At 31.5% G+C, this 25,207-nt stretch overlaps 1 protein-coding gene and 1 pseudogene across 2 annotated transcripts in view; both read left to right on the top strand.

The window, feature by feature from the left end:
• LOC107655287 (RNA 3'-terminal phosphate cyclase-like protein) overlaps positions 1-5,134 on the top strand; it is a 24,441-nt gene extending 19,307 nt beyond the window's left edge. Inside the window, exons 8-9 of one of the 2 annotated variants that reach the window (XM_016442738.1) lie at positions 991-1,094; positions 4,427-5,126. In XM_016442738.1, coding sequence (XP_016298224.1) covers positions 991-1,094; positions 4,427-4,580 — 258 coding nt within the window. In that variant the 3' untranslated portion in view covers positions 4,581-5,126. Of the gene's footprint in view, positions 1-990; positions 1,095-4,426 lie in introns of both variants that reach the window. The other variant, XM_016442739.1, reaches the window with a different exon arrangement.
• Positions 5,135-9,595: 4,461 nt separating this feature from the next.
• The window catches only part of LOC107655285 (uncharacterized), a 97,046-nt pseudogene continuing 81,434 nt past the window's right edge, over positions 9,596-25,207 (top strand).

Here is a 25,207-nt window from a genome sequence, read left to right as displayed (position 1 = left end):
ATAATTATTTTAATTTTTTTACAGGCCAAACTAATTTTATTTTTTTACTTTTATAAATCTATATATTTTTATGAATACTAGCAGTCATTTTTTTCTCTTTTTTTTGTTTCAGTTTTTATTTTAGTATATCAAGTTTTTACATTTTTTTATTAATTTTAATTTGTTTTTGTTATTGTAGTACATGAAAGTTTTGATTAATTTATATTTCAGTATATTAGTACATCAATTTTTTTATTAATTATTATTTCAGTTTTTATTTTAGTACATCAAGTTTATTTATTTTTTTTGTTTAAGTTATTTTAGTACATCAAGGTTTTTAGTTTTTATTTAAATTATTTTAGTACATCAAGTTTTCTATTTTTTTATTTTTTAAATTGGTATTTTAGTACATCAAGGTTTTTATTTTTATTGTTTATTGTTATTTTAGTACATCAAGGTTTTTATTTATTAATTTTTTTTATTGTTATTTTAGTACATCAAGCTTTCTATTTTTTATTTTTTTAATTGTTATTTTAGTACATCAAGTTTTTTTTTTAATTAACTTTCATTTCAGTTTTAGTTATTTTAGTACATCAAGTGAAATGAAAATAAGAAATGTTTCCTTGGTAACTAGCTGAAATTAAATCGGTTACATTTTTTTGTTAAATATTTGATCTATTTTTATTTCAGTTTAGTTTGTTTTAGTACATCAAGTTAAACTAAATAAAAACGGTTTCCTTGGCAGCTATAGCTCAAATAAAATCGTCAGTTATTGCTATTTTCCATTTTTATTATTAAAAAAAATTAAAAATTAAATAAAAATTATTAGAAAATAATTTTTATTAATTATAAAAATTAATATTTTTATTGTTATTATGAAAATTGCTACATTTTCAGTTATTGTTCATTTAGTTTTAAGAGTTTTTTTTATGGTTTTAGTTTCATTTAATTATAATAACCCTCCTGTGTCCCCTCGAGTGTGACATTATTCTTTCTCTCTGTGTTTTCCAGGGTGGCTGTGTGGATTCAACCAATCAGAGTTTGGCTCTCTTGTACATGACGTTAGGTCAACAGGATGTGTCTAAGTCGCTGCTAGGACCCCTCTCACCCTACACGTAAGCGCTCGCAAACACACACGACCAGAGCAAATTAATAAATGCCAGGGAAGTGTTTTTCAGGGATCTGACTGCAGGTGTTCCAGTAAATGTTCAGAAATGGAAAACCAAAGTACAAAAATAATCAAATGCCATTTAAAACGGTTTAAAACACTTGCTAGTTCTCCATGTGACACAGAAAGACTACTTGGTACCTATTTGACACAGACGCTCTTTTAGTGTATTTTGTAATACATAAAATATTTTACCTATTAACACTAAAATTGTATTTCTGATTATTGTTTTGATATTTTTGATGTATGTTTAATGTACTCTAGTTACCATTCACAAGTTAGAGGTCAGTAACATTTTTAATGTTTTTGAAAGAAGTCTGTTCTGCTCATCGAGCCTGCTTTATTTAATCAGAAATACAGTAAAAAAATTTGAAATATTATTACATTTTAAAATAACTGTTTTCAATGTGATTACTGGAGTGTCATTTCTTGGTGAGGATTGACTTGTTTAAATTTCTGTAGTTTTTCATTCTAAATGCAAGTGTAATGTTCCTAAACGCGCCACTGTCTCTTTAAATGAGGACGTACAGCTATGTTTTTTAGTTAATTGCGTGTCCAGGTTCAAGTTCTGAGTCTGTTCATGAATGCCGATGGGTCAGATCTTCCTGTTTCGTGCTATGAAATGAAAGACAAAGATATTGTTTTTCTTGTTTTTGGTTGTTGTTTTCGTTGTCTGCTATGTTGTTGTAGAATCATATTAATGCCATAATGTATATGAATATGCTAATCATTTATTACCTTGGAGGACTGTGTATAAAAGCGCCATGGTTATTATTTTATCATCATATTAATGAACTAAAAGGCCTGATTTATTATGTCACAATTGTTTCTGCTAGACTTGTTTTGCTTATTTCTTTGATTTTCCACATGAAATGCATAACGGAGTAGCAATTTATTAGGTATTTTCAGCATCATTACTCCAGTCTTCAGTGTCACATGATCTTCAGAAATCATTCTAATATGCTGATTTGCTGCTCAAGAAACATTTCTGATTATTATCAATGTTGAAAAACGTATGTATAAACTTGTATTAGTTCATCCAAGTGACAAACATAAACATCACTCATTTGGAAGTGATTTATTTTTCCTAAAGGTTTTTTGATGTCATTAAGGGAACAAAATACATTAGAAATGAAATAGCATTGATTAAGAAAATAAGTCTGTTGATTCTATAAGACAGAAATCTTGCAATAAAAATCGAGACATCTAGAACTGTGCATTACGTTTGCGTCGGGATCCAGCAGTTTTCTCTCTGCCGTCATGAATTGTCCATTTTCAGTTATCATGGTGCCGGTGCTGTGTGCCTGTCAAGTACAGTACTATGATAACTGAAGATTGACGGTGCCAACACATGCTTCACCTCCAGTGGATCGACTTCTGTGGACTCCAGATTCATATATATGTGCAGGAGATTTATGCTGAAAATGCCTATAAAATCTTCAGAATTTTGCCTTTTGATCAGTGTGTTTTTAGTAGCATTGACTTTTTGAATTTGTTTTTATTTTTATATTTTCATTTAATTTCATTTGAAGTTTTAGTCATTTTATTAGTTTTTTTGTGTCTTTGTAGTTTTAGTTAACTAACTGAAATAAAATAATTTTTACAAAATGTTATTTAAAATAACGTTTTTTTATGATGTCAGTTTTAATTTTAGTTAACTACATTAACTTTTAATTTTATATTAATACTGTTTTTTTTTTTATTTTTTTTTTTTTACTTTATATTAACCCTGTTTTTGTAAAAAAAAAATAAAAAATTGAATTTTATTTTATATTAAACCTGTTTTTTTGTTTTAGATTTTTACTTTATATTAACCCTGTTTTTTTTGTTGTTTTTTTTAGAATTTTACTGTATATTAACCCTGTTTTGTGTGTTTTTTTTTTAAGAATTTTACTTTATATTAACCCTGTTTTTTTTAATAGAATTTTACTTTATATGAACCCTGTTTTTTTGTTTTGAATTTTACAGCATATTAACCCTGTTTTTTGTATTTTTTTAGAATGTTACTTTATATTAACCCTGTTTTCGTGTATTTTTTTTTATTTTACTTTATATTAACCCTGTTTTTCTGCATGTTTTTATTAGAATTTTACTTTATATTAACCCTGTTTTTGTATATATTTTTTAGAATTTTACTTTATATTAACCCTGTTTTTTGTTTTTGTTTTTTTAGAATTTTACTTTATATTAACCCTGTTTTTGTGTATTTTTTTTTATTTTACTTTATATTAACCCTGTTTTTCTGCATGTTTTTAATAGAATTTTACATTTTTTTTTTTATTGTACTTTATATTAACCCTGTTTTTCTGCATGTTTTTATTAGAATTTTACATTATATTAACCCTGTTTTTGTATTTTTTAATAGAATTTTACTTTATATTAACCCTGTTTTTGTATATATTTTTTAGAATTTTACTTTATATTAACCGTTTTTTGTATTTTTTTTAGAATGTTACTTTATATTAATCCTGTTTTTCTGCATGTTTTTATTAGAATTTTACATTATATTAACCCTGTTTTTGTATTTTTTAAATAGAATTTTACTTCATTGACCCTGTTTTTTGTTTTTGTTTTTTTAGAATTTTACTATATAATATATAGTTATATATATATAGTTAATATAAAGTACAAAAAATAAAAAAAATAAACGTTTTTGTGTATTTTTTTATTTATTTTACTATATATTAACCCTGTTTTTGTGTATTTTTTTTAGAATGTTACTTTGTATTAACCCTGTTTTCTGCATGTTTTTATTAGAATTTTACTTTATATTAACCCTGTTTTTGTATTTTGTATTTTTTTTTTACTTTATATTAACCCTGTTTTTTGTAACAGAACCTTAACGGTTCTCTGATGTTGGTTAATTGTCACATGACATGCAGGTACACAAATAAAATATTTTTGTTTTTTCAGTAAGTGTTTAATTGTGTTTCAAATTTTAATTATTTTATATTTTAAATTTATTTAATTTTTATATAGTTCATTATTTTTAATTATTTATTTGATTTAATCATTTATTTACATTTTATTTTTAAATTATTTCGTTTTATTTTATATTTTTGAGATTTATTTAATTAGCTTTAAATCAACTGGCAAACCCCTTGTTTAGGAAGGTTTTGTTCTCTGCAATGAAGTATCAGAGAGAACCCTACTACTGCCATGCTGTCTTAACATGTACCATGGTAATACCATGTTTTTTGGTCATATACTGTGGTAATGACTCTATTAGCAGTGATTTGTTCTTGTTGAAACCATGTTCTAACTCTGTTTTCCATGCAGAATCGAGTTCCTGAGACACATCCGAGACTTCTTTCAGATCATGTTCAAGATCGAGCAACAGAAACCTGGAGAAGATGAACAGAAAGGAGGAGAGAAGGTCCTGATGACGTGTGTGGGAGCCGGATACAGCAACATCAGCAAAACCATCAAATAAAGACTCCAGAATCTCAACAGGACTGAAGATTTTGTGTTTTAAAGCGTTTTTGTATTTTACGGTGGAATGATGACATTCCCGTATTCTTACATGAAGAAATGTCTGCTGAGCTTTGCTTTTGTACCACCTTGAGAGGCACTTTTGTGCTTCACAGTGCATTTTCAGATTGAGGTGGGAGTAATAAATGCATGTGCCGTTTCTTTGCTGATCTCTGCGTTTCTCAGCCATTTGATAATCTCGAGTCATTCTGCATTTCTGCACCTTTAACTCACGCTTCAGTCCGTCCCATAGAGGAGTATTGAGGCCCGCGCGTCTTATCTTTCTCCATTGCACAATCCCATTCCAGGACGCATAATAATAACGCAGTACACCAAACGGGATGCACTCGCTTGCAAAATATGCAACTACTGTTAAAGACTTCATGAAATCAGAGCAGGCATTGTATGGGTTTGATTCATGTCAGTAGTATCGAGGTCAACTGCACCAGGGTTTTAACTAAATCTATAAAAAAAAAGTTTTCGTTAATTCTCAAATCAACTTTAATAGAGAAAAAAACATGAAAAATCAAAGCATGAAAAAAAAATGGATTTTTATTTCAGCTAGTTGCCAAAGCAACATTTCTCATTTTCATTTTAACTTAATGTACTAAAATAACTAAAACAAAAAATTATGAAAACTATATAGACATATAAAAAAGAAAACAAAAATTTAACTAATAAAAATGACAAAAGCACAACAAAATTACTAGAACTTTATATAAATTTAAAATGAATTAAATAACTAAACTAAAACAAATAAGAAGTAAATATATAAATAAAAAGTGTAAGTTCAACAAAATTAACTTAACATAGACTGGACAGCTATTAATTCACTTTATTTTTTATTTTATGTCATGAAATCTGTCCATGTTGGCATCGGCATAATTTGGCTTCAATTTTTTTTTTTTTTTTATATTTATTATATGCTCGCATCAGATTTGTCTGAGAAATCACCCCCAAAGCATCATTTAAAGCCATTAAATGAGAAAAACATCAAATAGACATTACAAAAAGTAGCTTTAGAAGGACATTTTTCTTTTAATTTTTTATTTTTGGGTGAACTATCCCTTTAATTATTTTTTATTAATATGGATTTTTTTTTTTATTTTCAGATTTTTTTAATGGAAATATGAAATTATTTTTTGATTAAATTATATGCTAAACAAGACACTGAAACTGCCACTAGGTGGCGGTAAAGATCTTAATGAGATATTGAGTCATTCATTCATTCGATTCGTTCGAACAGATGATTCATTCAGGTATGACGTAAACGGCTCTCGATCTTTATGAAAACTTTATGATCTTTACAAAACGCGGATTCGTTCAGAAATTGTGTTTTGTTCGGAGACGCACAACAGTTCTACTAACTGGAAAATTACACTAAACTAAAACAAATAAAAATTAAATTCAACAATTTAAAAAGAACAAAAACGAATAAAAAGGACATGCACATAACGTTACTAAAAAGTCAAATTAAATTTAAAATTAAACCTGAAAGTATAAAAATAAAAGGTATAATTTTATTAATGTTAATTAATTTTAATAAAAATGATACGAGTATATAAATACTGAAATCACACTGATCCACAGAGAAAGTGAATGAGCTCCTATTGCTTGTGTTTTCTGACCCGCAGTCTCCTTCCAGATCCATCCTCTTCCTCAGCCGTTCTTCTGTTTCCTCGGCTAATGTGAGAAATGTTCTTGTTTGGACGGATCGCTGATGTTTTTGTTCTGATCTCTGCTCAGGAATTTTTTAAAAGGTCTCGCTGCTTTTTAAAAGCTTCCTATTATTGTCTTTGGCTTTGGGTTCCTCTTCTGATACTCATCCGTTCTCCATCAGAGCTTAAAGTGTTTGGGCCTTTTTTCTCTGCAGAAAAGAGTTGCGCAAGCGACTAAATATTGACACATGATCAGCAGTGATTTCTCTGGAATAAAAGCCTTTAGTCGTGCTGGAAACACATGTGAGGTCAAAGGGCAACCAATAGTTTGATGACTTTCAGGTCTGAGGAAACTCTCTCCGTCTGGAAGAATGTTTTTCAGTCAGATTTGTGTTTTGTTCTTCCTTCCCACATCTCTTTTTCATCTCTTTTTCTTTCTCACTTCTACCAAAATTAACTACGTCTATATCTGACTGCTCATCCTATATTTGCAGTTTGATCAAACCAAATTTACACATTAGTATGACGGGAGATATATAACAATGCATATAAGGGCTATAAATGTTATTTTTAGATTTTTTTTTTTGTTATGGAAATATGAAATGATACAGTAAATGTAAAATGAAATGATACAGTCATTGGATCATTCATTCATTATAGAAGTGTTATATCGACACTTATATTTAATAATGGTATTACATGATTAGTTCATTACATTTGATAGATTATACTATCAATAAAACATTTGCAATGGGTTTGTAAAAGCTGTTTTTATGTATGTTTGGCCTGAATTGATTGTTTGAATTAATTAATTTCTGTGTACAAACTGATTAGGTTGTGGGTCAGTTTAGAGGAAACGCGTGAAAAAAAAAAAGTTTGTTTGTGCTACACTTCACCAAACCCACACGATGTGCGAAAATGACAAAAAAAATGATATCTCGATATTTTGCCGAGCATGTTATTGTGCTGGTATTTTGTCAGGCATGGACAGCTGACTCCTAACACTTCTGATATTCTTCATATTCTGTGCGATGATTAGTTTGCAGCAGAGGCGGACTTACCCATTAGGCAAAGGTAGGCGACCGCCTTGGGCCCCCAAAAGCCAAGGGCCCCCTAAAATGCTTTTCATCTACGAGATGCGCATTAAGCGCTGACATGAGAATAGTTGCTTTTTACAGTGTTTATCACCACGACAACCATCTGCGTGTCCGAGTTGAACACGCTTCTCGTGTATCCTGCTTGTAGCAAATGAAAATATCATGTATCTGAAGCTGTAATTAAATATTGCGCTACAGTGCATATTATATGTTTATTGTTTTAAATGCAGCATACTCATTTATGAGAAGGACCCAAATAGAGGACGCATACGCAGTTACTTGTTTGGTTGATATAATCCTTAGTTGTGTAATGTATAATTTCCATTTCATTATTTTATCATTTAAATTTGTAGTTAAAATAACTAAAATAAGTGTATTTTAAAGTTTAGAATTAGACAGCCTTTGGCACACAAGCTTACGCTGGTAACTCATCAGTGGACTTTCCTCCTCAATATAGGCTATATTTTTCTCATTCTCACGAATTCAAGTTTTTATATGAATGAATCTCTGAAGGGAACCGCCTGTCTTCAGAAAAGTTTCGGTGGCATTTTTTTATTTTATCTGATAAAGTAGCGTTTATGAGCAGCGCTGCTTTGTTTACAGCCGTTACCGAGGAAACCGCTGTATTTCTGATGTCCCAAAAGCGCCTCCTGCTGGCAGAGAATCAATGTGCATTTTCAATAATCCCATCTGCAGTTTTTGTTCAGACCAATGCGAAAATCCACCCACGTAACCCAGTTTAAATTAATATCATAATTTATACTTCCGACTCATCTCTTTTCTTAAAAAATGGTTTAAAGGCTCAATTGTGAGGTTTATCATTTTATCATTTATTTTGTTTTTGTGAAAACTAAATCAATCGCTATTTCGTGGTCTACAACATGAAAGAAAGCCATTATAACATGTACATGAAGAATGTAGAAACATTGGACACAACTGTGGGGCACCATTGTGCAGCAGCAAGCATCACAACAAAAAAGGAACCTCAAGGCTGATCTAGGTAAATGTGTGCAAATATATAGGGCCCAATTCCTATATTTTGCCTGGGGCCCCCAAATCACTATCCGCCCGTTTTGCAGGAGTAAAAGAAATTTACTTTTTCAATACGTTTAAATGGATTTGTACCTTTCATGGTCATTTTCTACTTTTTTCTAACCTTATTAAATGTATGCATCATCTTTTGTGTCAAATTCTTAAATTTAATCAATAAATTTAAATAGTAAGACACTAAGGCTGCAACCAATCAAATGAAATCAGTATCAACAACATTTGTTTGCAATGCAGAGGTGGCACATAAACTATGATGCATTCACACAGACTGTTTAATGCAGGACATGAACGCATTTAACCTGCAGCTACAAATGCATGAATAATGTATTGATGTTTTAAAAACAAAACCTTTAATAGTGATATTTGAAATGGTTTTGGGGGTAAAAAGTGAAAAGACATATAAAAGTCATATCTTGAAGTTTGAGGAATTCTAAATGCATTTTAATAGACTAAATCATGCAGTGACAGTGTGAACTCTAAATGTGCTCGCGCAGTAGTCCAACCTAGACTTCACATGCATGCACTCTCTGGGTGTGTTTCTGTTTTGTTTTTTTTGTTTTTTATAGTCGATAATGTCAAATCGCATATCGTTTAAACAACAATTAGAAGATATATATCGCACACCCCTATTAATAAATATATGCCTTTTAAATAAAACAAATGTTTAGAATGAAACAAAAAAATAAATATAAATGTATTTAAAATAAAATATATAGTATTCTAAATAAATAAATGTATTTGAAAATAAATAGTATTCAAAATAAAATATAAATGTTTAAAAAAAAAAAAAAAAATGAAGTTATTTAAAATTAAATAAATATTATTCAAAATAAAAAAAATGTATGCCTTTAAAAAAATATATATATATTAATTTATTTAAAATAAATACATAATATTCAGAATAAATTAAATATACATTTATTTAAAAATAAATACTATTCAAAATAAGCTAAAATAAATATAATAAATTTATTTAAAATCAAATGTTATTCAGAATAAAATAAAATAAATATACATTTATTTAAAAAAATTATATTATTCAAAATAAACTAAAACAAATATAAATGTCTTTATAATAAAATAAACATAAATGTATTTAAAATTCAATATTCAGAATAAAATTAATTACATTTTATTCCAAATAAAATAAATATACATGTATATGTACAATAAAACAAACTTTTTTTTTACTTTTGTAAGTCCCTTTGTTTTGTTTTTTTATTTTGGAATGGATAATATAATATCTGTTATGTTCTACAATATGCAAAGTAGTTAAAAAGAATATGCCGTTTTAGATCTAGCATTTTCAACGAAACCAGAGTGCACTGACACCAACACACCCATGGACCGTGTTTGAGCGAGCGCCTGTGATCGTGATGGCGGCGGCGGAGAGCGGCAGCAGCGGCAGCAGCGGCTCGTGCAGCACCGCGGAGGAGGAGCGCGTGCGGCGGCTCTTCCAGACGTGTGACGGGGACGGAGACGGCTACATTAACCGGTCGGAAACTACACCAAACTCACTCTGACGCGTTTACTTGCGGCATAAGATTCGACGGGCGCGGTGATGTCACGGGCGTTTTTAGCTTGTATGAACGATCGCAAAGCAACGATAGTACGATTTAATTCGTGCAAAGAGCGCAAACAAACATAATAAGACGTATGAAGTTTGTTTGGACGCTCCCGAGGTTGTCAGAAGTCTGTAGTTGGAGCGTCGGAAGTGACGGGAAATGTTTCGTCCTCATCCGCTACACTGGCGTTTGTTGATGTTTCTGAACTTGTTTCAGTGCTGATCGTGTGTTCGTGTTGCTGGAGGGACATCTTGCATACATTTCTGTAATTTGATGAATTAAAGTGATTCTGAAGAGGTGATATTAGTGGCTTCAGAACTGATTTGCAAAAGCATTTAGTCTTATTCTTTGCTAAAAAAAAAAAAAAAGACAACAGCATGCTTCGATGTGATGAAATAAAAAGATCATGCATCTGAAACTTAAAATTACTCTTAAAAATGTCTAAATGTCATTGCATTAGATACAAAATATAAAACAGAAAGATGCACAAACATGTGAAATGTGTTCAGCTTCCAACGATATAGAATAGATCTGGTGTTGAAAATAAAGACATGCAACTTTTGAGTTGAGTATTTGGTATTGAGCTACAGCATGTCATGCATTCAGGTCATACAAATCATACAGAAGCTTAATACATTTTATATGTTACATTTATATGATTTAATTTAGCTTTTTTATATTATTTAACTTTTTATAGCAATTCTTTATGCATGATGTTTAACAAACGTTAAGTGAACTGTGAATTATGAGAAATGTGAAGCGATATTGTCTGTAAGCTGTTTCATACATAATGCCTTAAAGGAGTCGTTCACCCAAAAATGAAAAGCTGCTGAAAATGTCCTCTCCTTCAGGCCATCCAAGATGTAGATGAGTTTTTTCTTCATCAGATTTGGAGAAATGCAGCATTGCATCACTTGCTTTGCAGTGAATGGGTGCCGTCAGAATGAGAGTCCAAACAGCTGATAAAAACATCACAATAATCCACAAGTAATCCACAGCACTCCAGTCCATCAGTTAACATCTGGAGAAGACAAAAGCTGAAACAAATCCAGCATTAAGACGTTTTTAACTCAAATACATTGAGTCCATAATCCATAATAACGCTTCCTCCAGTGAAAAAGTGTTCTGGTCTGAATCAGGAGAGAAATCTGCACAGATCAAGCAGCGTTTAAACCGCTCTAAACAAATATGTGGCTGGATTTTGATGTGAGAGACAACAGGAGATGCACTTTTTCACTGCAGGAAGCGTTATTATGGATTATGGACTTGTATTTAGTTAAAAACATCTTAATGCTGGATTTGTTTCAGCTTTTGTCTTCTCCAGATGTTAACTGATGGACTGGAGTGCTGTGGATTACTTGTGGATTATTGTGATGTTTTTATCAGCTGTTTGGACTCTCATTCTGACGGCACCCATTCACATCCATTGGTGAGCAAGTGATGGAATTTAGTGTGTCATCTAGATTTACTAGTTTCTCACTTGTAAATGCGACTTTGCTTGATCGTGCATGTGTTTACAAATCATAATTTTGATATTTCACGACTGAAGGTGATTGTGAAACATTAGTGGAAGATGTTCATAATAGTGAATGTGATGAAGTCAGTTGTGAGAAAATATCCTGCTGATGCAGACACTTTTTCATGCTTTTGTGACTAAACTGTCCTTCCAGGGGGAAGTCGTGGCCTAATGGTTAGAGAGTCGGACTCATAACCCAAAGGTTGCGGGTTCGAGTCTCGTACCGGCAGGGATTGTAGGTGGGGGGAGTGAATGTACAGCGCTCTCTCCCACCTTCAATACCACGACTGAGGCACCGAACCCCCAACTGCTCCCCGGGCGCCGCAGCATAAATGGCTGCCCACTGCTCCGGGTGTGTGTTCACTGCTGTGTGTGTGCACTTTGGATGGGATAAATGCAGAGCACTAATTCCTAGTATGGGTCACCATACTTGGCCACATGTCACGTCACGTCACGTCAAATACAATTTGGGGTGACTGTACTTGTAAAAATTGGTATTAATAAGATCTCATTGCATGTGTTACCTCTCTCTTGAATCTCAAGCTTCTGTCTCTCTGTCTGTCTCGGTCAGGAATGATCTGCTGATGGTCTGCCGGCAGCTGAACATGGAGGATTCGGTGGCAGAGATCATGGGGCAGCTCGGCGCAGACGAGCGAGGAAACATCTCCTTCGAAGACTTCACACGCTGCCGCATGCAGCTGGTCAACGAGATCCGCAAGGAGGAAGGACAGCTATCGCTGCTCTCCAGCGACTCGGAGAAGAGGACACTTCATGAACACGTGGCCTCCTGGCCCACCAGCAGCGAGAATAGTCTAGGTATGTTCTCTACGATGATTCTCCTGTCCAGATCTCAGCTAAATCTAAAATGAGTTTTTCAGAGCAATTACCTTGAATGATTTGTCCTTTTAATAAATAAATGTTTTTGTGTGTTATAATTTAGTATACACATTTTTAGTCGCATTATGGACAATAATGTAAGTGCAACTGTATCATTATTGATGGACAAAAATGTGGAGTGCAACAGTATAATTTTTTAAATAAAGGTCATACATTTTTATCAGCATTATTGGACAAAAATCCGAAGTGCAGCTGTATAATTTTTAAATTAAAAATCACACATTTTTATTAGTATTAATAAGCAAAAATTTAGAGTGCAACAGTATAATTTTGTATTAAAACACATTTTATTAGCAATAATAAATAAAAACTGTAGAATGTAACAGTATAATTTTGTATTTAAAATCACAAATTTTTATTAGCATTAATAAGCAAAAATGTAGAGTGCAACAGTATAATTTTTGTAATAAAAATCTACTTTTTATTAGCAAGAATTGACAAAAATATAGAGTGCAGCTGTATTATTTGTATTAAAAATCACACATTTTTGTTAGCAATAATAAACAAAAAAAAGAGTACAACAGTATATTTTTTGTATTAAAAATCACATTTTTATTAGCAATAATTGACAAAATAGAGTGCAACCTTATCTTTTTTGCATTAAAATCATGCATTTTTATTAGCAGTAATGGACAAAAATATAGAGTGCAACAGTTTTATTATTTGTTTTAAAAATCACATTTTTATTAGCAATGATGGACAAAATACAATAATTCCATATGGGTATAGAAATTATTTTTAAAGACAGACCTACTGTGAGCTCTGAGGTTGTCGATTGATGGTTTATGCTTTTGTTGAAGCCATATTTTTCTTAAAATAATTGTGTTTAATAGCAGAATTCCTGGCAAGACAAATTACATTGCTCATGATTCTGGCATAATAGAGTCAGTCTCACTACACTCTCAAAACACTGAAATATATGTATATATTTGCACATTTTGCAATAAGCTTACAATATATACTTTTTTCTATATGCATAAGTAACAACTTTAAATTGACAGTTTTATATTCCTCTATTGTTTTTTTCACAGTGGTTCATGGGATTGTAGTTATCCCTCATTAAGTTCTCAGTCTTGTATCTTTGTCTTTTTGTCTGGCATCCCATTCTGCGTTCAGTGTAGTGTAATGCATGTCGTGTGTTTGTTCCCACAGGCGCTCGTGAGAGCTGGGAGTTTGTTTCTGGAGCTCGAGACGTACAGAGTCCAGACCTGCAGTCTCTGACACAAGTGCATCCTCCGCAGCAGAGCTCACCGTTACTCCAGAAACTTGTGGATCAGCCCAGTGTTCTGGAGCCTTTGGCTGGACTTCACAAGCTCCTGTCCCAGCATCCCACCGGCCGCAGCGGGGCTCTGGGGGGAAGCTACCTGGAACTGGCCAATACTGTGAGTCTGACCACTATTTAACAGCTGGCTTTGACTGATTGGTTGGTTGGAATTGGCAAGAATTAGTTGATTTCATGTGGTTATTGCATTATAGTGATGAACTGCCTGTGATGTGTTTGAGAATTTCAGTGCGATGTGAAGTTGATGGACTGTATGTGTTATTTCTTGTTACTTTTGTTCTAACCAGGCGTGATGCAACTAGGGTTGCAAAAAGGTGGAAAATTTCCAGTAAATTTAGGAAATATTCCATAAATTTTGGAAACTTTCCAGGATTTTTTTGTAATATTCCAAGGATTTTTGGAAATTTACCAGAAATTTTCCACCCCTTTGCAACCCTAGATGCAACAAATGATCAGCGTCATTACTGTGAAATTATTTTCATAACATTTAACCCATATATTATCTTTGCTGTACATATTCTAAGTGCTGATTCTCAGTAGATTTTCTGCATTTTTACTAGGGCTGCACGATTAATCGCATGCGATGTTTAACGAGCATCTTATCAGTAAAGCCGGTTCTGTAATCAGCGGTAAATCTCCATCACCTGCGGGCTTTCACATTGAGCAGCATTAACTACACAGAGCCGTTGTTCACTGACGAGCTGCGCAAAACCACGTTCATATTCGCGCGATTTTTTCAGAAATTTATAACTGCATGCACTTATGTTTATTTTTTTTTTATCAATGTTTTGGCAGAAAGTCAAGGTGTGGATTTGCGTTAATGCTTCACTGCAGAATTTTTAAAAAATACATTATTACAGTAGTGAGAAACTGATTGACTGAATTACAAACAAACTCTGTGCATTTAATGCAATGGTCATTAAAATAGGTTAAAAATAGATTCAAACTTTTTTATTTCTTTTATTTGATTTTTGGGGCAAAAATGTATGGAAGCCTATTTCCACCAAAAAAAAAAAAAAAAAAATCATGCTTTGGCAAATTATAATTAGTCAAAATTATAATATAAAATTTGAAGTTATGACATACTAATTTGAAATGTTGAGATAAAGCAAATACTAATATTAACTTTATTAGTATTAAAATATATAATTATGACTTCACAATTGTGAGATTATCATAATTCATTATAAATCATAATCATAAATTATAACATAAATCTCATAATTTCAATTTAGTATGTCATAATTTCAAATTTTGATCTCATTTATGAATTAGTATGCCATAATTTCAGCTTTTGATATCAATTATGAATTGTAATAATTGCAACTTTTGATCTCATAATTATGAATTAGTATGTCATAATTTTAACTTTTGAACTCATAATTATAAATTAGTGTCATAATTTCACCTTTTGATCTCATAAGTATTAATTAGTATGTCATAATTTCAACTTTTGATCTCGATTATGAATTAGTATGTCATAATTTTGACTTTTGATCTCAATTATGAATTGTCCTAATTTCAACTTTTGATCTCATAATTATAAATTTGTATGTCATAATTTCAACGTTTGATCTTGATTATGAATTAGTATGTCAGAATTTTGACTTTTTATCTCATAATTATGAATTAGTATGTCAGAATTTTAACTTTTGATCTCAATTATGAGTTAGTATGTCATAATTCTGACTTTTGATCTCATAATTATGAATATGTCAATTTCAACTTTTGATCTCATAATTCTGAATTAGTATGTCAGAATTTTGACTTTTTATCTCGTAATAATGAATTAGTATTAGGGGTGGGCGATATAGCCTCAAAATGATATCACGATATTTCAAGAATATATGCGATAACGATATTTATGACGATATAGAAAAAAAAAACACGGAACAACGTTTTATTGGTGATTGCAGCTGGCAGGCAGCAGTATTTATTAATGCAAACAAAATGAAGGGCATTTTCCATCCTTTTCCAATGAGCTACTGTCATCGATGACAGACTACCTAATTCGAAGTGTAAATCTATTGTCATAAGGTGGCTCTCTGCGCCGCTTCGCTAAAGATATGTGCCTCGCCTAATTTTGACTGTAAGAGTGTGCGCTCGAATATGCTCTAGAACCGCTCTCACAATACTTTGATGTCATACTGCTTCAAGTCAAACACACCTATTGGGTTTGTGGTGTTGTTGTTGTGCGTGCTAGGGAACGTAAATGTGCCATCAGCGCTGCTTCAAGTCGAACACACCTATTGGGTTTGTGGTGTTGTTGTTGTGCGCGCTAGGGAACATATATTCGCCATACGTCATCGCGTCGCTATATCATTGATATCGCGATATGACACTTTTTTATCATGTAAAAATGTATTAGTATTATCGTGGACGGTATGATATGGCTCACCCCTAATTAGTATGTCATAATTTCAACTTTTGATCTCATAATTCTTAATTAGTATGTCATAATTTTGACTTTTGATCTCGATTATGAATTAGTATGTCAATTTCAACTTTTGATCTCATAATTATGAATTAGTATGTCATAATTTCAACTTTTGATCTCGATTATGAATTAGTATGTCATAATTTCAACTTTTGATCTCGATTATGAATTGGTATGTCAGAATTTTGACTTGATTTCATAATTATGAATTAGTATGTCAATTTCAAATTTTGATCTCATAATTATAAATTAGTTTGTCATAATTTTGATCTCAATTATGAATTGTCATCATTTCAACTTTTGATCTCATAATTATGAATTAGTATGTCATAATTTCAACTTTTGATCTCGATTATGAATTAGTATGTCATAATTTCAACTTTTGATCTCGATTATGCATTAGTATGTCATAATTTCAACTTTTGATCTCGATTATGAATTGGTATGTCAGAATTTTGACTTGATTCCATAATTATGAATTAGTATGTAAATTTCAAATTTTGATCTCATAATTATAAATTAGTATGTCATAATTTCAACTTTTGATCTCAATTATGAATTGCCATCATTTCAACTTTTGATCTCATAATTCTGAGTTAGTATGTCAATTTCAATTTATGATCTCGATTAGGGATGTAACGATTAACCGTGAGCCGGATGAAAATCGATTCAAATATGTGACGATTCAAATCGGTTGATTTAGTTTTGTTATTTACATTTACATTATATTTAAATTTTGTCATTTAGCAGACGCTTTTATCCAAAGCGATTTACAAATGAGGACAATAGAAGCAATCAAAACCAACAAAAGAGCAATAATATGCAAGTGCTATATTACTATATTATTATAGTGTTATATTTCAATTTCACAAAGAAATGTGCAGCATTTTGTCCAAGCAATAATCAAAGGACACATTTAATTTATAATTTGTCTTAAATCTAATTTTGTTAAAAAAAATTATAATAATCGTGAATCGAATCGAATTGTGAGTTGAGTGAATCATTACATCCCTAATCTCGATAATGAATTAGTATGTCAGAATTTTGACTTTTTATCTCATAATTCTGAATTAGTATGTCATAATTCCAATTTTTGATCTCGATTATGAAATAATATGTCCGAATTTTGACTTTTTCTTTTATAATTATGAATTAGTATGTCAGAATTTTGACTTTTGATCTCATAATTATGAATTAGTATGTCAATTTCAACTTTTGATCTCATAATTCTGAGTTAGTATGTCATAATTTCAACTTTTGATCTCGATTATGAATTAGTATGTCAGAATTTTGATCTCATAATTATGAATTAGTATGTCAATATCAACTTTTGATCTCAAAATTATAAATTAGTATGTCATAATTTCAACTTTTGATCTCAATTATGAATTGTCATCATTTCAACTTTTGATTTCATAATTCTGAATTAGTATGTCAGAATTTAGACTTTTTATCTCATAATTATGAATTAGTATGTCATAATTCAACTTTTGATCTGGATTATGAGTTAGTATGTCATCATTTCCTGGCCCTTGGCTCAGCTCGATGCAGTGTGTTAGTGAGTCTGTAGATGGGGCTGTGAGGTTATCACTGATGAATGCGAGTCCTGCAGTAGATCTGATCTCAGTGGTTTTGCTCCTTTGTTTGGTCTTTTTTATCACTGAAAGCAGTTTAATTTCCTGATGAGAGCTTTTAACTGATTTGAAGGCTTTGGCACGAGGGAAACAGGTCTTTCAGGTCTTTCCTGGTCATAAAGATGAGTGAAATATATCATGTTGTTTTGACATGAATGAAGATGAATGAGGTGCTGTCAGCAGGCGTTTGTTGTAACATCTGCTCATCAGTGTTCTCTTGTTCAGCGTCTGCTTTGGAGTGCATGTGAGGAACGTACGACTGCTGTTTGTGTGTCTGCGCTCTGCATCAAGCTCAACCAGTCTTTATTTTGATCCAAAAGCAATGTTTTTATGTCAGTTTTGCACATTTAACCGCTATATTCTCATTACTGTACACATGTTTTTCTGCTGAGATTTGATGTAATTCTCATCAATCTCAGTAATGATTCTCAGATTTGTCATTTTTTTATTAATAATGATAATAATGTTTATTACATAAAATGTATAAATAAAAAAATATATATACATACACATATTTTATATTTATACATTTTATAGTTTTATATATATATATATATATATATATATATATATATTAATAAATGTTAATAATAAAAATCAGTAACTTTATTCATATTTTGTGAATAACATTTATTAATACTGAAAATAATATTAATAATAACTATTAAAGTACATAATATATGTTTGTTTATAAAAATACTAAATATATACATTTATATTAAATATGTATGTTTTATTAATAAATTGTATTAATAAGATTATTGTTAGTAATAAATAATTATTTTATGAAACATTTACATATGAACATATGATAACATTTATTAATAATAATGATGACGGTAATAAAATATTAATAACAATAAAAGTAATAGTATATATAATTTTTTATAAATTTGTATATAATATTTATATTATATATTATATACATGTATTCTGTAAAAATATTAAGAAACTTATATTTATTCATATTTTTATTAATAACATTTATTGTTGTTGTTATTAATAATAACTATTAAAGTAAATAAAATGTGAGTTAATAATATTTTGTTAATAACATTGTTATTAATAATAATAATAATCATTAAAGTAAATAAAATGTGTGTATTGTTTGTTTATATTGGTTTAATGTCTCCAAGGATTAATTTTATTTATGCAAAATGTATATTTTTTCATGTTATTGTGAAGTAAAACATGAGCAGGACATGTTCTCGTCAGATTTCATGCGATTCATCGCTTTATCTGTAATGCACCAATATTCATTACAGCGATTGCACAAAATGTGAATTGCCGCCATGTATTCTCTAGAGGTGTGTGTGTGTGTGGTTCGTACATCACTGTTGTGTGTTGTCAGTGTCTCTGGGCTGCTCTGCTCTGACATATGGCATGTATTAGTGTAGGTGACGTCAGAGAGCGCGTGCGTTTATAGTGATGCAGGAATGTGTTCGTGTCGTGTGATGTTTGAAAAGCTCCGCTCCGCTGATGGACAGCCGTTATATATGGGATTACATCTCTGCCACAATTCTATGATATATATGATCTTTCACGCGCAGAATTGTGGCAGAGATCTATAGCCTATAGTTATACAGCCGATCTGGTTACAGCAGTAAAGCTGTACCGAATCATTAGAGAGGACATCACCAGCGCGTGTTTTTACATGCTTTCGCAGGTTTATTTGTACTTCTCTTCTTCAGGATGACCATTTTAGCTGTTTTTATTTGTGGATGTTGTACTTCAGAAGCAGTGCTTTGTGATTTTGTGCTGCTCAATTATTTAGTTTCTTGATTATTAAGACGAACTCTCGTTAACTGCATGTTTAACATAAATAATGTCCGTCGTGAGTTTGTGAAGGATGGCAGTGATGTTTTGTTGAGGTTGCATTCAGGCTGTGTTTTGCTGTAGTTTACAGTTTTCTTCATTAGGCAGCATCTGTAGTTTTTATTGAGCAGTTAAAGATGCTTTGTGGGAATTTATGTGTGTGCTTTGTGTTTTATGTCCATCTGTTTTTTTGGGTTTAATTAAGTTTTTCAGGAAGTAAGTCAGAGTGACAAACAGAGAAAAAAAGAGAAAAAAAAAAATCAGATTTTTTTTTTTAAACAAAGTTCCATTTTTTTACAATAAGGTTTCATCTGTTAACATTAAGTGCATTAATTAACTTGAACTAACAATGAAAAATAATGAACGTGTGTGTGTTTTCCATTAATATGTGTCTTTGTCTAATTAATTTCTTCAGGAACTAAGTGTGAGATTGAGAAACAAACAAACAAACAAGCCAGCAAAAAAAAAATAAAATAAAATATATATATATATATATATATATATATATATATGCATACACACACACACACACACACACAACACACACACACACACACACACACACACACATATATTATAATAAAATATAATAATAATATATTAAAAAATATATATTTTAAAAGTTGATCGCTAACACTTTTCAATAAGGTTACATTTTTCCATTTGTTAACATTATATTATTCCATTTGTTAATAATTCTAAAATAATTGATTTATTTATTAATCTTAGTTCATGTTAATTTTGACATTTGTTATAACATTACTAACAAAAAATGTTGTATTTGTTAATATTATTTAATGGAGCTGAGCTTACATGAACTAACACTACATTATGTTTATATCACCTAATATTTGTTGAGGTTGCATTCAGGCTGTGTTTTGCTGTAGTTTACAGTTTTCTTCATTAGGCAGCATCTGTAGTTTTTATTGAGCAGTTAAAGATGCTTTGTGGGAATTTATGTGTGTGCTTTGTGTTTTATGTCCATCTGTTTTTTTGGGTTTAATTAAGTTTTTCAGGAAGTAAGTCAGAGTGACAAACAGAGAAAAAAAGAGAAAAAAAAAAATCAGATTTTTTTTTTTAAACAAAGTTCCATTTTTTTACAATAAGGTTTCATCTGTTAACATTAAGTGCATTAATTAACTTGAACTAACAATGAAAAATAATGAACGTGTGTGTGTTTTCCATTAATATGTGTCTTTGTCTAATTAATTTCTTCAGGAACTAAGTGTGAGATTGAGAAACAAACAAACAAACAAGCCAGCAAAAAAAAAATAATGAACTAACACTACATTATGTTTATATCACCTAATATTAACAAAGATTAATAAATACTGTAACAAATGAATTGCTCATTGTTAGTTAATTTAGTTAATACATTAACTAATGGAACCTTATTGTTAAGTGTTATCATTACTTAATCTAAGAAATACTAGTGATTTATTGATAGATTACATTTCTGTCCATTGATTATTTAATAAACACACTATTACTGAATTAGTTTCTTATGATCTTAAAACCTTTTGATCTGAAGATTTTTTTGTTTTGTTTTAAAAAATTGAAATCAGTTTTGTAGACTAATAAATTGTGTGCATCCATGTTTATTCATAGTTCTCATGACTTTAGTGTTATTCTAAATTAACTATATAAGTTATAATTAGGGTTGCAAAGAGGTGGGAACTTTCCAGTAAATTTCTGGAAACTTTCCAAAAATCCCTGGAATATTCAAAAAAATCCTGGATATTTTCCAAAATTTCTGGAATGTTACAGAAATTTACTGGAAATGTTCCACCTTTTTGCAACCCTAGTTATAATCTAGCTGACTGTAATTGTTTACGTGTCAATCAACACTGCTGTAGTTGTTGACAGACTTTATTAATAGTAAGACGGTTTAAAGCTTTTCGTTCTTGTTTTTCTCTTTCTGAGAATCTCTAATGCTCTGTTAGAAAGCGACTTTAGCGCCTGCTGATATATTGGATGGACGTTGAAGATCTGCCGTCTCTCTGCTGGTATTTAAACCTCTCTCTGTCACTTCATCCTCCACTTAGAGCCTAAATTTCATTATGGACATTATCTGCTGAGCGCTGCGTTCTGCCCCGAGCGCTAATGTCCCCACCTCCACTAATGCATGTAGGCCATCCGTCAAAGTCACGTTTAGTGGAGCGCCTTGCAAATCATCTTCAGTCTGTCCAGTCTCCAGAAGATCACGTTGAGTCCAGATTGAAACGTGCTTCGGTCTGTGACTGTGTTCTTTGTCATTGTTTCCAATTGGAACATCATCTTTAAGATTTAAGGAGAGTAGATTTAGATTTTAAAAAGACATTTACTAAGTAGTTTAGTGGCATTTTGTTGGTTGTTTCAGTCTTATTTTGTGGTTTGTATATAAATATAAATGCACAAAGATTGCACAAAAAAACTAAGTTAAAAAATACCTTTGCTCATAATTATACTAAAAATAAGGCTCTGTGAAATTCATGTTATTTATTCCCAAATTCATTAAATTTTTTCCAAAAATTAAAAAAAAAATCGTTTTAATTTTTCTGGACTCTGTTTTAATGGTTAAATTACATAGTAGTAAAACAATAAATTGAAAGGACGAAACTTTGAATGAATTTATATATATATATACATTTTTAGGGCCCTATGAAATCTTTTAAATTTTTTTCCCAAATTCTGCATTTTCCAAAAAAAACATAAAAATTTGCCAAAATCTGTGACATTCCACGCTACACAGTAAATTACATTTTTATTTTTATTTATGATTCTGAGATTCCATTCACGTTTTAAACATATAAATCATAGGGTCCTACTATAACAAAGAATTTTCTTAAAGTGGTCATATTATGCTTTTTTAAAGATCATTATTTTGTGTATTTGGTGAAACCACGCCTTCTTTCTTTGCGTGCACATTTGGGCGGCATTATGCTAATATTTCCACATAGTGACGTAGGTATCACTACATGAGCGAACAAGCCGTTTTAGGTAGGTGTGGCTGACTCTTAACTTTTATAAAGAATATCTCTTTGGATTTGAGACTTTAGTCTTTGCAAATTTACAGATCTTCTTTATGCACCAAGAGCTTGTAACACTCCAAAGAGAAAGTAAAGATTGAAATCGCATCATATGACCCCTTTAACTTAAAGGAATAGTTCAACCAAAAATGAAAATGTTCTGTAAATTTACGCCAATCAAGATTAGGATGAGAGTGTTTGGTCGTCAGATTTGGAGAAATGTAGCATTGCATCAGTGTCTCAGCAATGGATGTGAATGGGTGCCGTCAGAATGAGAGTCCAAACAGCTGATAAAAACATCACAATAATTCACACCACTCTGCTGATAAGCACACAAAAACTGAAACAAATCCAGCATTAAGAAGTTTTTTTAACTAAAATACAAGTCCATAATCCATAATAAAGCTTCCTCCTGAATCAAGAGAGAAATCTGCAGAGATCAAGCACCGTTTACAAGCCAAAACAGCTCTAAACAAATATGTGGCTGGATTTTGATGTGAGAGACAACAGGAGATGCACTTTTTCACTGGAGGAAGCGTTATTATGGAAAATTCTAGTTATAGTTATCCAGCAAAGCCAGTGGTGTAATATAACGAAGTAACAATACTTCGTTATAGTACTTAAGTATTTTTTGGGAGTATCTGTACTTTACTTGAGTTTTTATATTTCAGCCAACTTTTACTTTTACTCCACTACATTTCCTAATTAAGATGTATACTTTTACTCCGATACATTTCCCCAAAGCGTATTCGTTACTTACTACAAAATAGTCAGAAGAACACGGACTGCAGGAAAGCAGGTTTGACGAATCAGTGGTCTAAGTTAGACTCGTGCTCACGTGCAAACAAGTGCGCGCACGTCCGCGGATGATTCATTTTCCACTCAAGTCGAGGCTAGGGTGTGCTGTGCGATACAGCATTGTCTGTGATAATATGGTAAGTGCTGTTGTAATGATGTGCGATCTGACATTATCAAGTAGGCTATATCACCAAATCACACACAGAGTGCACGCACAAGATTTTTTAGTCTATTAAAACTCAAAATTCCAGGCATTCTAAATAGCATGATAACACATTTAACCCTTAAATGCATGAATGTTTCGCCAATCATTATTACATATTCGGGTCTTTAGCGACCCGGACCTATATATACAGCACAGATGGATCTCTAACTGCTGCAATAGCAAAAAACTCTCTTGATATTTTAAGAACAATTACAGAAGAAAAAAATAAAGCATATGTTGTTACCTTTTGACCCTTAAAAGGGTTCAATTTGTGCAGCTGATTTTACCATCGCTGTCATCGTCAGAGCATTCAGCATCTGCCTCATATTCACGATCTCAACCATATTCTCAAAACAATCATTTTCGATGACTTGATATTCAATATTTTGATCACTGGCAGCTTATTCACCACATCCAGCATCAAATGACAGTGACATTCAGGGCCGGAGTGGGACTCATTTTCAGCCCTGGAGTTTCATGCCATAGACCGGCCCACTTATTTTTTTATTTTTTTTTACTGGCCTTTTCAGTGCCACCTTTGTGCTTTCTATTATCCATTTTTCATCTATTATTTTTTGCTCGCATATCTCCAACAACTGACTTTTTTTTTGAGCAAGGTGCCGCTGTCAAAAGATAATTACGTCATCATTAGGGTTGCCAATTAACTTCAGAAATGGAAAATAAGGGACAATTGTGATTCTTTATCTTTTATTCTTTAAGAAAATAGTGTTTATTCTTGTAGAAAATAAGCGTTTGTTCTTTAAGAAAATAAGGGACAAAATAAGGGACGCTCCAAATATTTGTACTGTACCATAATGTATGTCTGCCTGCAGTCAAATAGTTCTCAGAAATAATCACAATTGTTTTGCTTAAATAAGGGACAGAATAAGGGACGCTCCAAATATTTGTACTGTACCATAATGTATGTCTGCCTGCAGTCAAATAGTTCTCAGAAATAATCACAATTGTTTTGCTTAAAGAATATGACGCTGCTAAAAAAATTTTTGTGTATTTGGTAGGGATGCGCCGATCCGATATTCATATCGGGTATCGGCTCCGATAGTGCCATTTTTCTCAGATGAGAGCCGATCAGGCAGAGAGAGCCGATCCAAATCCGAGATTTTTTATTTTTTTTCGATTGTCCGAATTATTCTGTGTTACTTCTGAAGCCATACGATAGCTTAATGTGAGCTACATATGCATATTTAAGTCCTTACATTAAAGTTCACACAAACTCTTTCCTCCGCTGTGGCTGTCAGTCATTCGTTCAGCCTTTAAACCCTGGTCGCATTCGGTTACAGCAGTCAGCTCGGTAAAGCTCTCTCCAAGATCATTCTGTGTTCCCATTATACTTGATTTGTAAATACATGTCTATGATTTTGCAAAAAGGACTTTATCTTCTTGCCGGAATTTAATGTTGTTTTGTTACTTGCTACCGGGTGTCTGTGAGAACAAAACACGGGTGTAGAAAAGACTATAAATTGTTTTTAACGTGCACAGTAACTGAAATTTAAAACTGTTAAAATAAAGGCTCAATAACTGTTGCACAGATATAATACACTACGCATCAATTTCTCTTCACTTTGTGCTTTGCAGTTTTTAACACGAAGCGCTTACAATGTGCGCA

The sequence above is a fragment of the Sinocyclocheilus anshuiensis genome, unplaced genomic scaffold (genome assembly GCF_001515605.1).
Source record: "Sinocyclocheilus anshuiensis isolate Anshui unplaced genomic scaffold, SAMN03320099.WGS_v1.1 scaffold1176, whole genome shotgun sequence".
NCBI classification, from domain to species: Eukaryota; Metazoa; Chordata; class Actinopteri; order Cypriniformes; family Cyprinidae; genus Sinocyclocheilus; species Sinocyclocheilus anshuiensis.
This window is presented reverse-complemented; position numbering and strand designations above follow the sequence as displayed.